General features: G+C 41.3%; 1 protein-coding gene across 50 annotated transcripts in view; it reads left to right on the forward strand.

Annotated features, from left to right (window-relative positions):
• The window catches only part of ANK2 (ankyrin 2), an 812,025-nt gene that overhangs the window by 692,985 nt on the left and 101,135 nt on the right, over positions 1-17,905 (forward strand). For 33 of the 50 annotated variants that reach the window (XM_075349554.1, XM_075349661.1, XM_075349525.1 and 30 more), the window contains 6 exons: positions 2,087-2,311; positions 8,514-8,612; positions 9,175-9,329; positions 9,576-9,787; positions 13,837-14,041; positions 14,388-14,484. In XM_075349554.1, the coding sequence (XP_075205669.1) occupies positions 2,087-2,311; positions 8,514-8,612; positions 9,175-9,329; positions 9,576-9,787; positions 13,837-14,041; positions 14,388-14,484 (993 nt within the window). The remainder of the gene's footprint in view (positions 1-2,086; positions 2,312-8,513; positions 8,613-9,174; positions 9,330-9,575; positions 9,788-13,836; positions 14,042-14,387; positions 14,485-17,905) is intronic. The other 17 variants (XM_075349800.1, XM_075349875.1, XM_075349618.1 and 14 more) reach the window with 1 other exon arrangement.

A 17,905-nucleotide genomic window follows, 5' to 3' on the forward strand; every position in this document is an offset into this window, starting at 1 on the left:
GAACTAGCAACAAGATGGCCACAGGGTCCTGGCGTCCCTGCTTTTATAGCCGCGGCTACATGCGTCCAGTCGCCATTTCGTCCCCCTTAGCCTCTTTCCGGACCCTCCTCTATCGGGGCGGGGTTTTGGCCTTCGCGCCTCTGCTACTCGAGAAGACACTCGAGCGGGAACTCTTCGCGCCAAAGATGGCGGCTTCTCAGCTTGGATATGAGCCGGAGGAGCCCCTCTCTTGCCCGCAGGCGCTGGCCCTGAGAAACTGGTGCCCTGGCGGTGGCGGTGTCTCTCTTTAACGGTCGGACTGTTGCCTTCAATCGGGACTTGGTTGTTGGGAGACCCAGAGGTCCCCTTCACTGATGGATTTGGCAAATTCACGGCGACTCCTAGCCTTGCCGGGATCCGAAAGGCCCCTGCCAATGTTGCTGGCTTCTCTTCGTATACCGCTCTGGTACCGCCGGGCCACCACCCGTCCACGGTCCTTTCGGCAACCTCCAAGTAGCCTCTCCTGCAGACGGTCACCGCCGTCTGCCAACCTTGCTGTCTCAGTCTGGGGCACACACCCGGACTAACTTCAGGCTTTTCAACTGTCACTTTCTCTGTCACTACTCTCACTGTCCTCCTTCTCCTTCCTCTCACTTTGAACTCTCCACTTAATCTGCCTGGTTTTCCCGCCTCCAGGGCTGTGAACTCCTCGGTGGGTGGAGCCAACCGCCTGGCCCACCCCCTGGTGTGGACATCAGCCCCTGGAGGAAGGCAACAAGGATTTGTGTTCTGACCTTGGTGTTCCTGCAGGGAATGTGGGGTGCGTGTGGTGTTGTGACCTGTGACCCCTGGCTTGCCCAGGGCGTCACAACGGGTGTTAGCGATGTTGTGCGCCACGGGCAGCGATTTGCCCGTGATGCACAACCGACGGGGGCGATATCGCAGCGTGTAAAGTACCCTTTAGACTTTTTCTAGGTACACAAATATTGTGTATTCTCACAAATATTGTCTTAATCTGTGTTAGTCAGCACTTTTCCTTCGCCAAGATAATCCATCCACCTCACAGGTGTGGCTATTTGCCTCGCGCAGTGTAACACATCTCCTTCACATAGAGTTTATCAGGTTGTTGATTGCGGCCTGTGAATTGTTGGTCCACTCCTCTTCAATGGCTGTGAAGTTACTGGATATTGGCAGTAACTTGACCATACTGTTTTATACAACGATCCAGGAGAATCCCAATCATGCTCAATGGGTAAAGTGTCTGATGACTATGCTGGCCATGCAAGAGCTGGGATGGTTTCAGCTTTCAGGAATTGTGTAGATCCTTGCAACATGGGGCCGTGCATTGTCATGCTGCAACATGAGGTGATGGTCGTGGATCAATGGCACAACAATGAGCCTCAGGATCTCGTCACGGTATCCCTCTGCATTCAAAATGGCATCAATAAAATGCACCCGTATTCATTGTTGATAACATACTTCTGGATAACCATAACCATAATCATGTTGTCTAATCAGCATCTTGATATGCCACACCTTTGAGGTGCATTATCCCGGGAAAGGAGAAGTGCTCACCAATACAGATTTAGACAAATCGGACTTCAACTCATGAAAAACGGGAGCAAAAACAAATGTTGCATTTATATTTTTGTTATATATATATATGTACATATATATAATGCGTGTGTGTGTATACACGTGTGCATGTTCACAATTCCTGCATTGTTCACATGCATTATGGGTGCATGCTGTTCTTTTCCCAGATGTTGCATTCTGCTTTTTTTTTACCACTCAGTGTGTATTGACTTGTTTATTCTCACTCTGATCAGAAGCATGTGGGATCGATTTTCTTTTGTGACTGTTTTGTTCCACAGTTTGCATTTCTTCAACAGTTGCCTGGCACACATTTCATTAGCAAATTAAAACTGTTTGCACAAATAAGGCTCCAATGAGTCAAAAAGCTTTTCTTCTGAACCCAATGTTAAAGTACATATTCTATATCTACAAATATATCTAAATTGCTCAAAGATGGCTATCTAAGCATAATGTTTGGCTTTATAAAGTGATTTGCTTTTACAGTCTTGTATTTTTATTTCTTCTCCCTTAGTTTCCTAGTTAGCTTCATGGTGGATGCTCGTGGAGGTGCCATGAGAGGTTGCAGGCATAATGGACTAAGAATCATAATTCCTCCTCGGAAATGCACAGCCCCTACAAGAGTGACCTGCCGCTTGGTTAAGCGCCATCGATTGGCTACAATGCCTCCCATGGTGGAAGGGGAAGGTCTTGCCAGTCGGCTTATTGAAGTTGGGCCTTCAGGAGCTCAGTTCCTTGGGTAAGTTATAATACATAATACATGTGGATCTATTAAGGTTTTCAAGCTATATGAAACTAAATGAGAAGCAGGACAGGACCTGCTAATTGTGTTCATATTTCAACTTATAACATCGCATCTGTTTTATGGAACTATTTTTGCATATTTCAGATATTTCTAACACACCCAGATTTTATGAACTAAAATATGCACTCAATAACATGCGGAAAAAAACCACAAGATGAATTTAGATTGAGGGACATATTTATTTTAGAATCCTTTATTTCATTAAAATAAAATATTTTAGTCTGAGAAACATAGCGCCATTAAGGATCCTTAAAATTTTGGGTTGTATACAGCCATTATACGGCTCTCATGGAAACCCATTGAGTTTTTTCAATTGATAATAAATCCAGAATAAAAAGTGTTGTGTACTGTCCGATTCTGGGCCACTAGGTATTTAAAATGGTGTGTTCTTGCAAAAGTTCCTTTTGGCCACTCCTTGGATTACTACATACCCGTACATGCTAATATACTGTATATATAGTACCAGGAATATCACGTGCTATTATGACTATTTATTTATAGTGATGTTTTCTTTTTACACATACACTATTTTTAGTCTTAGAAATCTCACATGGTAGGTGGGGTATGTTACAAAAAAAATTGTCTGAGGAGCCTCAAGTTATGCCTCTGAGAGCATCTCAATAAATGAGCAGGTTGAAACTTGTATATTTTACTATAACTTTTTTTGTATTAAAAAGATATATATAATTAAGAATATATATGATACAGGCACTGTGTGAAAAGAAGTTGTTGTGTAGAGGTAGTCAATAGAAAGCTAGTGTTTTCTTTTTGGGTTAAAGGTTATATGCAGGATAAAAAAAATAAAAATAATGTGCCTAAGCATTAATAGGAACGTAGTTGCTACCTACACCATTATTCGCTGACACAGAGCAGTCACAGACCACTGGTGACGATGATTCATCTTCTTCCTCTGATGTTACATGACGTCTGCAGTCCTGTCCTGTCTACAGAGCAGAGTCGGAAAGAAGCCTCCACTCTGTTGACAAAGGCACTCCATTACCAGCAGGAGTGGTCTGTAACCGCTCTGTATCGGCGAAGAAGAGCGCCGGGCACAACAGTCAAGTAGGTAGCACTTTTTTTTTTTTTGTTTTTTTTAAGCCCCATATACACCTTTTAAGTATTAAATAATGAACAACTGAAGAGGTCACAGCAATAAGAAAGAGAAACAAAGAGCTATGCATGGACAGGCACATCTCAAATGTAATATTTTTTTAACTGTCCAACTGGGGGTCTGTATGTAGGGGAGACAGGACAACAGCTCAGGACAAGGATGAATTCTCACCGCCACACAATTAAGGAAAAAAGGATGGATCTACCTGTGGCCAAACATTTCTGTAACCCAGACCACAGCATCATGGACATGAAATTGCTGGTATTGAAAGTACAAACTTGGAGTACACTCTTATGATGACCTTTCACACATTCAGAGCAGGAATGAATGTGTCTCATGGATTCATGTCTTTTTACATCAATTAAGAGATGTGCTCCTCACACCATCCAATACAATAAAACTTTCACACTGAACTGCAGCAATATTTTGTCCTACAACAGTTTGTCCTCTTGCAATAGTGATAGTTCTGCTTCACATAGCTTGTTTTATTTACTGCCCCATTCTATGTCCTGTTGTGTATTAATATGTGACTCTTCATATTTTGTGTTATATTGAGCCTGAAGAAGAGACCTGAGCAGTCTCGAAAGCTTGCTATTATTACCATCTTTTCAGTTAGCCATTAAAAGGTATCAACCACTGAGGACCTCAGTTCTTTTAAACAATTTTTTATCTCTACTGGCTAACACGGTACAAAGATATATTTTACTGGTATTGAAAGGAAATTTCAAGTCCCAAAGAGACAGTAGAGTCTGGGAGTACAAACATATGATGACCTTTGACACATTCATAGCAGGAATGAATGTGTCACATGGATTTATGTCTTTTTACATCAATTAAGAAATGTGTTCATATGAGCATCTGGGGGCATCACAGCCCGGACCAGACACCCCAATAAGAGGACAATAAAACTTTCACACTGCTTATCTATGAACTACAACAAAATTTATGGCCACAACAGTTTGTCCTCTTGCAATAGTGATAGTTCTGCTTCACATAGCTTGTTTTAATTACTGCACTATTCTATGTCCTGTTGTGTATAAATATGTGACTCTTCAGATTTTGTTATACTGAGCCTGATGAAGAGACCTGAGTAGTCTCGAAAGCTTGCTATTATTACCATCTTTTCAGTTAGCCATTAAAAGGTATCAACCACTGAGGACTCTCAGTTCTTTTAAACAAACTTTTTATATTTTTTTAAGTAATGCAAAAAAACACCAGATACAGACAAACAAAAACCATTTAAAACTATGCACAAAACCTGAGGAAGCTGAATTTCAGCGATACACATGGGTATTCTTAGTTTGTCTGTTTCTGGTGTTATTTTGCATTACTGAATGAAACTATTACATTTAGGAATGTACCTGTCCATGCATAGTTTATTTTTCTCTTTCTTATATGATTCTTTACTATTCCCTACTATTTTGCTGCTACTTACTCCAAACTAACTAAAGAAGTGATTTTATTACCAAATTGTTCCCTGTTAGGCTATGTGTCCACGGTAGAATGTACCTGCGGATTTTTCTGCATGAAAATCCACGACTTTCGCGGCAAATCCGCACCTTATTTTTGGCGCGGAATTTGCCGCGGATTAGCCGCGGATTACCGCGAATTTGCCGCGGATTTTGATGCAGATTTTTGATGCACCAAAATCCGCAACAATAATTGACATGCTGCAGATTTTTCCGGATCAAAATCCGCGGCAAATCCGCCGCGGAAAAATCCGCAGCATGGACACAGCATTTCCAAAATGCCATTGAAATGGCTTGGAAGTGCCGCTGCTGCAGATTTTCGGAAAATCCGCGGTAAACCCGCGGCAAGTCCGCGGCAAAATCCACGGTAAATCCGCAGCGTGGGCACATAGCCTTAAACCCAAGTGAGCGAACTAGAGCTAGAATAAATAACAGAGCTGCAGTGATGACAATTGTTTTTTATTAACAAACTGTTATCTAAAAGCAAATAGTACATCATTTTAGCTTTTTGTATTATTAGGGTTAGAAATTATATACATATTAGAGCTAAAGTTTGAAGGGTTAGAAGAAGTGTAAAAATTATGGGTAAAAAATGTGTAAAGATTAAAGCCCCCCCCACACAGTGGTATACTAATAGAGGCCAAAAAAAACATGGACACCATGGGACCCCTGAGTCGTAGTGTCCCAGAGCCCAGATACAGTTAGGTCCAGAAATATTTGGACAGTGACACAATTTTCGCGAGTTGGGCTCTGCATGCCACCACATTGGATTTGAAATGAAACCTCTACAACAGAATTCAAGTGCAGATTGTAACGTTTAATTTGAAGGTTTGAACAAAAATATCTGATAGAAATTGTAGGAATTGTACACATTTCTTTACAAACACTCCACATTTTAGGAGGTCAAAAGTAATTGGACAAATAAACCAAACCCAAAAAAAAAATTTTATTTTCAATATTTTGTTGAGAATCCTTTGGAGGCAATCACTGCCTTAAGTCTGGAACCCATGGACATCACCAAACGCTGGGTTTCCTCCTTCTTAATGCTTTGCCAGGCCTTTACAGCCGCAGCCTTCAGGTCTTGCTTGTTTGTGGGTCTTTCCGTCTTAAGTCTGGATTTGAGCAAGTGAAATGCATGCTCAATTGGGTTAAGATCTGGTGATTGACTTGGCCATTGCAGAATGTTCCACTTTTTTGCACTCATGAACTCCTGGGTAGCTTTGGCTGTATGCTTGGGGTCATTGTCCATCTGTACTATGAAACGCCGTCCGATCAACTTTGCGGCATTTGGCTGAATCTGGGCTGAAAGTATATCCCGGTACACTTCAGAATTCATCCGGCTACTCTTGTCTGCTGTTATGTCATCAATAAACACAAGTGACCCAGTGCCATTGAAAGCCATGCATGCCCATGCCATCACGTTGCCTCCACCATGTTTTACAGAGGATGTGGTGTGCCTTGGATCATGTGCCGTTCCCTTTCTTCTCCAAACTTTTTTCTTCCCATCATTCTGGTACAGGTTGATCTTGGTCTCATCTGTCCATAGAATACTTTTCCAGAACTGAGCTGACTTCATGAGGTGTTTTTCAGCAAATTTAACTCTGGCCTGTCTATTTTTGGAATTGATGAATGGTTTGCATCTAGATGTGAACCCTTTGTATTTACTTTCATGGAGTCTTCTCTTTACTGTTGACTTAGAGACAGATACACCTACTTCACTGAGAGTGTTCTGGACTTCAGTTGATGTTGTGAACGGGTTCTTCTTCACCAAAGAAAGTATGCGGCGATCATCCACCACTGTTGTCATCCGTGGATGCCCAGGCCTTTTTGAGTTCCCAAGCTCACCAGTCAATTCCTTTTTTCTCAGAATGTACCCGACTGTTGATTTTGCTACTCCAAGCATGTCTGCTATCTCTCTGATGGATTTTTTCTTTTTTTTCAGCCTCAGGATGTTCTGCTTCACCTCAATTGAGAGTTCCTTAGACCGCATGTTGTCTGGTCACAGCAACAGCTTCCAAATGCAAAACCACACACCTGTAATCAACCCCAGACCTTTTAACTACTTCATTGATTACAGGTTAACGAGGGAGACGCCTTCAGAGTTAATTGCAGCCCTTAGAGTCCCTTGTCCAATTACTTTTGGTCCCTTGAAAAAGAGGAGGCTATGCATTACAGAGCTATGATTCCTAAACCCTTTCTCCGATTTGGATGTGAAAACTCTCATATTGCAGCTGGGAGTGTGCACTTTCAGCCCATATTATATATATAATTGTATTTCTGAACATGTTTTTCTAAACAGCTAAAATAAAAAAACTTGTGTCACTGTCCAAATATTTCTGGACCTAACTGTACCTCCCTCCGGCATCACATTTTCAAATGTATCTGCATTCTAGGTGCAGACATAGTGAAATCAGTGATGGAACAGGGCGCTCCTCCATCATTCTCCCAGTGTATTGGAGCCCTTATTTCTTGGCGCAGCAAGCGAGATAACATCACTACATTGCACCTGCTGGGGGAGCATTATACTGTTTGGAGGGCTATGTATGGTCCATTATATTGTTTGATGTGGTATGTAGGGCCAGTACTCTGTTTGGAGGGCTATGTAGGGGTCAGTGTACTGTATAGAGGGCTTTATGGAGCCATTATACTTTTTGTAGTGCTTTGCTGTGGGGGCCATTATACAGTTTGGAGGGCTATTTCGTGCCATTATACTGTGTGAAAGACTATTTGTGGCCATTATACTGTTTGGAGAGCTAAGTGGGGGCCATTATACTGTATAGTGGGCTCTGTGGAGGCTATAGTACTCTTTGTATTACTTTCTTGTGGGGGGCCATTATACAGTTTGGAGGGCCATGTTGTGGGTGACCTGTTATGTTGTTTGTAGACATATGTTGTGGGGGCCATTATACTGTTTGGGAGGCTATGTTGTGGTAGGCCACTATGCAGTTTGGAGGGCTTTGTTGTTGGGGCCATTATAATGTTTGAAGAGCTGTGTTGCAGGGAACCATTATACTGTTTGGAGGACTTTGTTGTGCGGGGCCATTAAACTGTTTAATACTAGGGTTAGGAAATGAGTACAGATTAACATTAGTAGTGTTGGGGTAATGGTTTGGAAACATATACAGATTATGTTACAATATTTGTACTGATTAGTTTATTTGATTCCTGTAGGTTTTATGCCACTGAATGACTAAGTGTTCGGTTTAAAGTATTTATATTATAGATTTTAGCCACATTTTAGGCATTCAGTACAATACTTTCAGCTCTATAATTCTAAACAGTTTTCACTTCATACATTGCCTGTAACATCAAAATGAATGGAATCTTAATTTTGATCTGTCTGTTGTATGAAAGAGCTTCATTCATTAACATTCCAAGAACGTGAAACACTGATTTCAGTTGATATCAATGCCCAAGTGAAAAGTCGTGTTCTGTCTGGCATGTAACCCTTTACAGAATACATTTTTTTTCCCAAATTCCCCTTTTCACCTTTAAGATAAGCTGAAATTCCTCTTACCTATGTTCTTTCTCCCACTGCTGCTTTGGATGTACTCAGTAAACTTCACCTTCCTACCGCTCCTCCCCCTCTAAATGAGGGAGAAAGCTTGGTCAGCCGAATCCTTCAACTGGGACCTCCTGGGACCAAATTCCTTGGGTAGGATAGACTTATCTAGTTGATGGATGCCGGCATCATCCCCGTTGTTCTTCAGTATTATTTACTTTTTGTCAGTGGTTTTGTCAGTGTACTTTAATTTGAAAATGTCACTATCGACTGCGGTCTGATAAAGCATTTTAATCTGTGTGTGTTTATGGTTTTAGTGGTATTGTATGTGTTGTTACTCTCTTCTTTGTACTATTGTTTAGTGCTGTTCATTCTTTTGGTTGAGCATGCGATTTTCTTTTTTCATAGTGGTTGGAGTCAGAGGAACCTGGATCATTTATTTAAACAGCATGTTCATTGACCTTTACAGTAATATGGCCAAAATTCATCATCTACTAAATTTGATTAAAAAAAAAATCTAAATTCTAGCTTTTTTGACTAGATGGTACCAGGTCATCTATGACCTTTATATACTTCCCGTTCCCAATACAGTGAATTGTTGCCTCCACCCTGTGTTGTGTGTGTGCTTGCTAACTAAACATCCCAGGTTTCTTTGTCCCAGTTTCTTCTCACCTTTTTCCCCTCTAATCTTTCAATATAATGTATTGTTACTCAGGCCAGTGATTGTGGAGATCCCTCATTTTGCGGCACTGCGTGGAAAAGAGCGAGAGCTGGTCATACTGCGAAGTGAAACTGGTGACAACTGGAAAGAACACTTTTGTGAATTCACAGAGGATGAACTCAATGAGATACTTAATGGCATGGATGAAGGTATTGTTCTGATGAATTTCAGTCAGATACTGTGATTATCATCTTCTATACTAAAACATGTCTAAATAGTAATAAAATAATACTCATTTTACTTACTTACATTTTTTTTTACTTCTAGAAAGTTCTATTCACACTAGTGTCATGGCTATTGCTATGTCAGCTCCATGACTGATACATTGATATTTTATATTGTGTCTTATGAATATTATTTAATTTTCTGAGATCTATTTTTCTCATATTTTTCAGTTCTTGACCCACCTGAAGAACTGGAAAGAAAACGCATTTGTCGTATCATCACTCGAGACTTTCCACAGTATTTTGCAGTGGTTTCTCGTGTGAAACAGGACAACAACTTGATTGGACCAGAGGGAGGAATTCTTAGCAGCACTGTGGTTCCTCAAGTCCAAGCTGTCTTCCCGGAAGGTGCACTTACGAAGAGAATCCGTGTTGGCCTTCAGGTATCAACAGACTAACAAGAATAGTTTGTCATTCTACACGTATATCCAAGTATATGAATCACGTTTACCATGACAAATGTGTGATAAAATACTGTATGTCTAATTATATACCATGACTCTGTTTATTACCTGGAGTTACAGGCCTAAAGCCTGCTTTACTGCGAGAATACTAGTATTTGCTCTTCTAATTTTTGCCAGGTCCATTGTTGTCATTGTGAAACTTTATGTGAAGTCAAATCACCCTCCACATCTATTTTCACCCATACACATAGTTTTCCTACTGTTCAAGCCAGTTAGTAAGTACAAATTGATGTAAATATGATACATACTAAGTGTCCCAATTTTACCTGGTCTTTCACAATCTTTCGGAAACAATCTTGGCAAATTTGAGAAGTCACTTGTTGAAAAGGGGTATGGTTTATGTAATTCCCACCTACAAATGGACGGGAGTAGAGGCACGATTGAACAGCTCGAAGTTCTCCTGACAGAAATAAGAAGGACACATATTACCAACAATAGCAGGGGAGGGCAATTAATTTTCCCTACTGGGCCGAACAATAGGCTGAAATTAATTCTGTTCAATATTAATATTAAAATATTAATTATAATTTTTCTTTTTTATTAATATTATTTGTATCACTTAATATTCAGCAGAATTAAGTATGGTGACATCTCTCTGTATACAGTATGAACCCACACACAGCCCCTCTATATACAGCATGAACCCTCACTTAGCTCCCTACATACAGGATGAGCTCTCACATTGCCCCTTAGAAATAGTATGAGCCCCCACATAGCCCCATATATTCAACATGAGCCCTCACATTGCTCCCTTCATACAGGATGAGCCCTCACACAGCCCCCTACATACAGTATGAGCTCCCACATAACCCCTACATACAGTATGAGCCCCCACATAAATCTGTACATACAGGATGAGCTCTCACATTACCCTTGTCCAATTCAAAAGAGAGAAAACCACGGCACAGTCCATCCAATATTCCAAAGTGCTTTATTTAATTCATATGGTGCAGGTAAAAATAGTGGGGAAAGAGCGGGGTGCAGGCCCCTAGTGGACGACGGCCGTTTCGCACCTCCATGTGCTTCGACAGGTCCAATTAATACAGGATGAGCTCTCACATTGCCCCTTAGAAATAGTATGAGCCCCCACATAGCCCCATATATTCAACATGAGCCCTCACATTGCTCCCTTCATACAGGATGAGCCCTCACACAGCCCCCTACATACAGTATGAGCTCCCACATAACCCCTACATACAGTATGAGCCCCCACATAAATCTGTACATACAGGATGAGCTCTCACATTACCGTTGTCCAATTCAAAAGAGAGAAAACCACGGCACAGTCCATCCAATATTCCAAAGTGCTTTATTTAATTCATATGGTGCAGGTAAAAATAGTGGGGAAAGAGCGAGGTGCAGGCCCCTAGTGGACGACGGCCGTTTCGCACCTCCATGTGCTTCGACAGGTCCAATTAAATAGTATGAGACCCCACATAGCCCCATATATTCAACATGAGCCCTCACATAGTTCTCTTCATACACATTGAGCCCTCACATAGCTTCCTACATACAGGATGAGCCCCCACACAGCCCCCTACATACAGTATGAGCCTTCACATAGCTCCGTACATACAGGATTAGCCTTCACACAGCCCCCTATATACTGTATGAGCCCACACACAGCCCCCCTATATACAGTATGAGCCCCAACACAGCCCCCTACATACAGTATGAGCCCACGCAAAGCCCATTTTTGCAAGTATGAGCCCATAAGTTGTAAAAGAAATTAAAAACACAATGAATAAATAAAATTAGCAGGTAAAAATAAATAAAAAATGTTAAAAAAGCCACTTTTTATCTAAATCACTGTTGCTCCACCCTGTAAAATAAAACCTTGCCCAATATATAAATATAATTTTTACAGAATGGGTAACATATTTTTAAATGTGTTTTAGTGGTTCTTTGTGGTCATAAAAAAAAACAAAACCAAGAGAAACACAGATACTTATTTCCCTTACTTTTCCCACAAATATTGCTCGATAACCACGAAAGAAGAAAAAAAAAAAGAATTTGACTATGACAAAATAACATAAGATTGAAGCCCCATGTGTCATAGAAGAAAGAATAACACAAAAATTATTTGACTTTCCAAACAGGAAAAAAATGTACAGCACTTTAAACCTTATATACAAAAAAAAAAACCCGAATATGTGCGTGGACTGGAATGGGTAAATGGCCTGTTCTTCAACTGGTTAAAAAGTAACTATCGTTATAATTTTTATTTCCGAATTCATTAGTACACATAAACATAGCTAATTTTGTAATACACCTTATTAGTGAAATCTGCATCTTTCTCCTCATGGGTTGGCCTTTCCCTCTCAATTCATGGGTAACATCAGAAAACGATGACTGAGATAGGGGATGGCAGTTTGTGCTTTTAAATTCCACATAGAAATGAGTAGCTAGAGGCAGACATACACATTCTGCTGCAAGTTCTCCTGACACAGCAGTTACCGTTCTCCATAGAACTTTGAGTACTGACTGTCAAACTGTCATATTCTATCTCAGGTAATGGGAAAGTCTGTATTCAATGGAGATAGATTTTGCCGGTAATTTGAAAATTTTAATAGTGAATTATCAGCCCAAAGGGAGAAGGAGGTGGATTTCTTTAATAAAATATACAATAATAATACTTATTCATTTATATAGCGCTATTAATTCCACAGCGCTTTACATACATTGGCAACACTGTCCCCATTGGGGCTTATAATCTAAAGTCCCTATCGGTATGTTTTTTTGGAGTGTGGGAGGAAACCAGAGTACCCGGAGGAAACCCTCGCAAACATCGGGAGAACATACAAACTCCTTGCAGATGGTGTCCTTGGTGGGATTTGAACCCAGGACCCCAGCGCTGCAAGTGCTAACCACTGAGCCACCGTGCCGCCCTATACAATAGTTTCTTTCACATGTACTATTGATTCCTAAAGAGTAACTGTTGTTTTAATTTATTTTTCAAGTGTATTCCATTAATGACTTTGGGAAAGTCTTGTTAGCAGATGTTAAAGGGAACCTGTTACCAGATTTGGCACCTATAAACTGTGGCCAGTGAGCCCTTATATGCAGCATTCTAGAATACTATATATAAGTGCCCAGGACAATCTGTGTAACATAAAAACAGCTTTTATTATACTCCCCTGCAGGACTGTCAGGTCCGATGGACATCGTTGGTCTCGGTCCGGTTCCTCCTATCTTCCTGCAATCACCGTCCTCCTTTCCTGCTCTGTGTAAATGATGTATCCAACATCGTCCACACAGTGTCCTCCATTGTGGTCTTGCACACACTAATTTTTCTCTGCCCTGCTGAGGTCAGATCGAAGTATTGTAGTGCGCATGTACGGGTGTTCTGTGACCTTTCCTCATGCCTGCGCATTACAGTAGTTTTCACCTGTCCGCAGCAGGGCAGAGAGAAGTGCAGGTGCGCAGAAGCTCAATGGTGGACTCTGTGTGGATGATGTAGGATGCATCATCCACTTAAAGTAAGGAGGACAGCGATCGTAAGAAGAGAGGAGGCGCCAGACCGAGACCTGCAACACCCAATGTACCCGACCGCCCCACAGGTGAGTATAATATAAGCTGTTTTATACATTATACAGAGCAGCTTGGTCACTTACATACGATATTCTAGAATGCTGTATATAAGGGCTCACTGGTGGTGGCTGCAGCTTATAGAGGATAAATCTGGTGACAGGTTCCCTTTAATATTGTACGATTGGGCCTTGGGTCATGCATGTACATGATTCATTAGCATTATAATTCCCATTTTGACTGTAGTGTGGAATAGCGTAGACTGCGTCTTTTCTGGTCAGTAATTAGTAATATCCAGTGCTGAGATTTCCCTAATAACAGTTCTTGGTAATCGCACCATCATTATGTAATGTATGTTAATGTACAATCAAGTCGAACTGTTTAAATAAAAAAGTATAATCTGCCGAAATAGAATGAGTGTTCTTTTATAACATCTATAGGCCCAGCCAATGCACCCAGAACTAGTGAAGAAGATATTAGGCAACAAAGCAACATTTAGTCCTATTGTAACATTGGAGCCAAGAAGACGGAAATTTCACAAGCCAATAACAATGACTATTCCGGTTCCCAAGGCCTCTAGTGAAGCAATGCTGAATGGATATGGTGGTGAGACACCTACACTAAGGTTACTATGCAGTATAACCGGTAAGTACTTGGGAATTACGGTACTAATTCTACAGTACACTATATAGATATAGACTTCATATTTCAGAAACCCAAATACCTTTGCATTTGTATATTATTAGGTTTTTTTTATGATAGGCTTTTTTAATTACTTTTATCAAATGCTAAATAGAAAAGAGTTTTTAATAAAAAAAATAAATATTGGTAATACTTGTCTACAATGAGTTATAATCCTGCGCTCAGGATTTATAAGCTGTTAAAATGCAGGTTTATCACATGAAGTGATGTCCTTTCAGTTTCATTCTTCATACATATTACTATTAATTTCATAATAATAATCTGATATAAATTCTATGCTTGCCTTTAGGTGGTACAACTCCTGCACAATGGGAAGACATCACCGGGACAACACCACTTACATTCGTTAATGAATGTGTCTCCTTTACTACTAATGTGTCTGCTAGGTAAGGTACCACATTAGGGTATCCATGATGGGTTAAAGATTCAGGGATATTGATTTTGATTTTCCACCAGAAGTTCAAAGATTTTGGAGATATTCTTTAGAAGTAATTGAAGCGTTTACTGGTATCTCTTTACCATTCTCCCAAAACCAATTAACCCCTTTGCCCTGAAGCCTGTTTTCATCAATCTGACCAGGCCATTTTTTTTTCAAATTCTGACCAGTGTCACTTTATAAAGTAGTAACTCTGGAATGCTTCAACGGATCCCAGTAATTTTGAGCAATGTGATTTGTGTTTATTCGTGAAAATATTGAAAATTTGACAAAAAATGTGAACATTCCACAATTTTCAAACTTTGAATTTTTATACCCTTAAAGGGAACCTGTCAGCAGAAATTTCGCAATAAACCTAAAAGATTCCCCTTCTGCAGCTCCTGGGCTGCATTCTAGAAAGGTTCCTGTTGCTATTGTGCCCCCTTTGAGACCTAAATAATAATTTATAAAGTCTTACCTTTTTGTATGCAAATTTTTTTTATGGTCACGGGGGCAGGCTGTCTTGCGTCCGTTATTCGCCTCCTGACGCTTTACGCCATCCCCCATTGCTCATTTCCATACATGAGGACGCCGCCCAGTGCTCCCGAGGTCTCGCGCATGCCCAGTGGCACTATCGCGGGACAGCACTATGTAAAGTGTTACCGCTGGTGAGGTGATTGCGCAGGCGCGAGATTATGGGCAGCGCTGTGATTGACATCAGCAGCGTCATCCAAGTACCCGCCCATAATCTCGTGCCCGCGCTTTTCCCTCTGCCTCCACCGTTATGCGCAAGCGCTGGCCATTTGAACCCACGTCACCTATTACCGCTGGCGTGAGATTATGGGTGGGTACTTGGATGACTCTGCTGATGACAATCACCGCTCCGCCCATAATCTCGCGCCTGCAGTAATAGGTGACGTGGGTTCATATGGCTAGCGCTTGCGCATAACGGTGGAGGGAGAGGGAAAAGCGCGGGCACGAGATTATGGGCAGGTACTTGGATGACGCTGCTGATTACAATCACAGTGCCGCCCATAATCTCGCGCCTTCGCAATCACCTCACCAGCAGTCACACTTTACACAGTGCTGTCCCGCGATAGTGCCACTGGGCATGCGCGAGACCTCGGGAGCACTGGGCGGCGTCCTCATGTATGGAAATGAGCAATGGGGGACGTCGTAAAGCGGCAGGAGGTGAATAACGGACGCAAGCCAGCCTGCCTCCGTGACCATAAAAAAACATTTGCATACAAAAAGGTAAGACTTTATAAAGTATTTATTTAGGTCTCAAAGGGGGCTCAATAGCAACAGGAACCTTTCCAGAATGCAGCCCAGGAGCTGCAGAAAAGGAATCTTTTAGGTTTATTGCGAAATTTCCGCTGACAGGTTCCCTTTAAACCAAATAGTTAAATCACACAAAATTAAATAACATGGGCCACATCACTACTATATATCACCACCATTTTTGAAAGATACTTTTTTTTTGTTAGGAAGTTATAAGGGTTAAAAGTTTATCAGCCATTTTAATTTTTCCAACAAAAGTCATTTTTTTAGGGACCACATCACATTTAAGAGACTTTGAGCGGCCTATGTGATAGAAAATACCCAAAAATGACTCCATCTTAAAAATTCCACCCCTCAAAGTGCTCAAAACCACATCTAAGAAATTTATTTACCCTTCAGGTGCTTCACAAGAATTAAAACAATGTCCTTTAGCCTCCAATTTTTCATTTTCAGAAGGGTAACAGGAGAAAATGTACCATACATTTTGGTAGGCAATTTATCCTGAGTACGCCGATACCCCATATGTGGTGGAAAACTACTGTTTGGGGGCACGGCAGGGCTTGGAATGGAAGGAGTGCCATTAGACTTTTGTAGCGTAGAATTGGTTGGAATCATTAGTGGACACCATACTGCTTTTACTTGTGCCTAAAAGTGAAACTTCCCAGAAGTGGCCCCATTTTGAAAGCTACACCCCTCAAAGAGATTATCTAGAGGTGTGGTGGGCACCTTTAATCTCCAGGTGCTTCAGAGAAGTGTATAATATTGAGCCATGAAAATAAGAAATTATATTTTGCTAATGTGCTCAAAACCACATTCAAGAAGATTATTAACCCCTTCACGACCAATGACATACCTATACCTCATTGGTTGTGTATGGCCCTTTAATGCGGGCTCGTGCGTCTAGCCCTTGTTATTCCCTGCCAGATCAGCAGACATTTGCAGCTAACAAGAGCGGGTGGATATCCAATCCACCTGCGCCTGTTAACCCCTAAGATCACTCTGTCAAACTCTGATGGCGCGATCTTACGATGATGTGATGACGCCTTCACAGGGTGCTAATGGGTTGTCATGATGACAGCGGAGGTTCATCTGATGAACACCCCTATCACTGCCATGACTCACTTCCTGTGAATGTCAGCAGAGCGCTGGCATTCACAGGAGAACAGTATTTCTGCTGATCAGAGGGATGTTGAAGCATCGCTCGATCAGCTGAAGCGATTGGACAGTGCAGGCTTTAATTCCCCTATGGGGACAAAAAAAAAACCCAATAAAAAATGGGAAAAGAAAGTTTTTAAAAATATGAAAAAAAAACCCAAAAACCTAAAAGTTAAAATCTTAGTTTTAAATTAATTTGTATTTACTAGTCCTCTTAGGAAACTTGAAGCTGCAAATGTCCAATCACTTCTGCTCTACAGAGCAGTGCACAGCTTTCTATAGCAGAAAGTATGATTTCCTATGAGGAAGAGCGTCATGACAGACACAAAGGTGATAGCTAACCAATGGCTGTCTTGACAACCCATTGGTGCCCCACAATGACATCACAGGAACGTCAATGGGAGCAGGGAATGGCACACTCCCCACCGACGTGTGTTAAAACCTGCTGTCAGAGATTGACAACTGGATGTAACTGGTTAACAACCTCGTGCAGCTCTCCAATCCACCCGTGGCGGTTAGAGGCACATGTTGGCTTAGGAGATGGGCTGACATGTGCAAGGAAAGATTCGGGATTGGCGTGGAAGCCCTCATCAAAGCAAGGGATGTGACCTAATACGTACCAGTGCATCCAAGGTTGTGCAGGTGTTAAAGGGGTTGTACAAAGAACACAGTACATTTTAATCAGTAGATCTTGGAATAAAAATAAGTTCCACAATTAGATGTCTTAAAAAAACGTTTCTTATAAATGTGCCCCTACAATGTACTGTGTACACACCACAGCTAGTGACCAGGGTAGGAAACAAAAGACATGACAGCATTGGATCACAGATGCTGTTTTCTGTGAGGTAAAGCATTGTTTTAAAACAGACAGGGAAATGTTTTACCTCACAGAAAACAATAGCTGCGATCCAATGCTGTCCTGCCTGTATACTTTCCTTTGTTCCCTTTCCTGCTAA

Source organism: Anomaloglossus baeobatrachus, chromosome 1 (genome assembly GCF_048569485.1).
Source record: "Anomaloglossus baeobatrachus isolate aAnoBae1 chromosome 1, aAnoBae1.hap1, whole genome shotgun sequence".
Lineage (NCBI taxonomy): Eukaryota > Metazoa > Chordata > Amphibia > Anura > Aromobatidae > Anomaloglossus > Anomaloglossus baeobatrachus.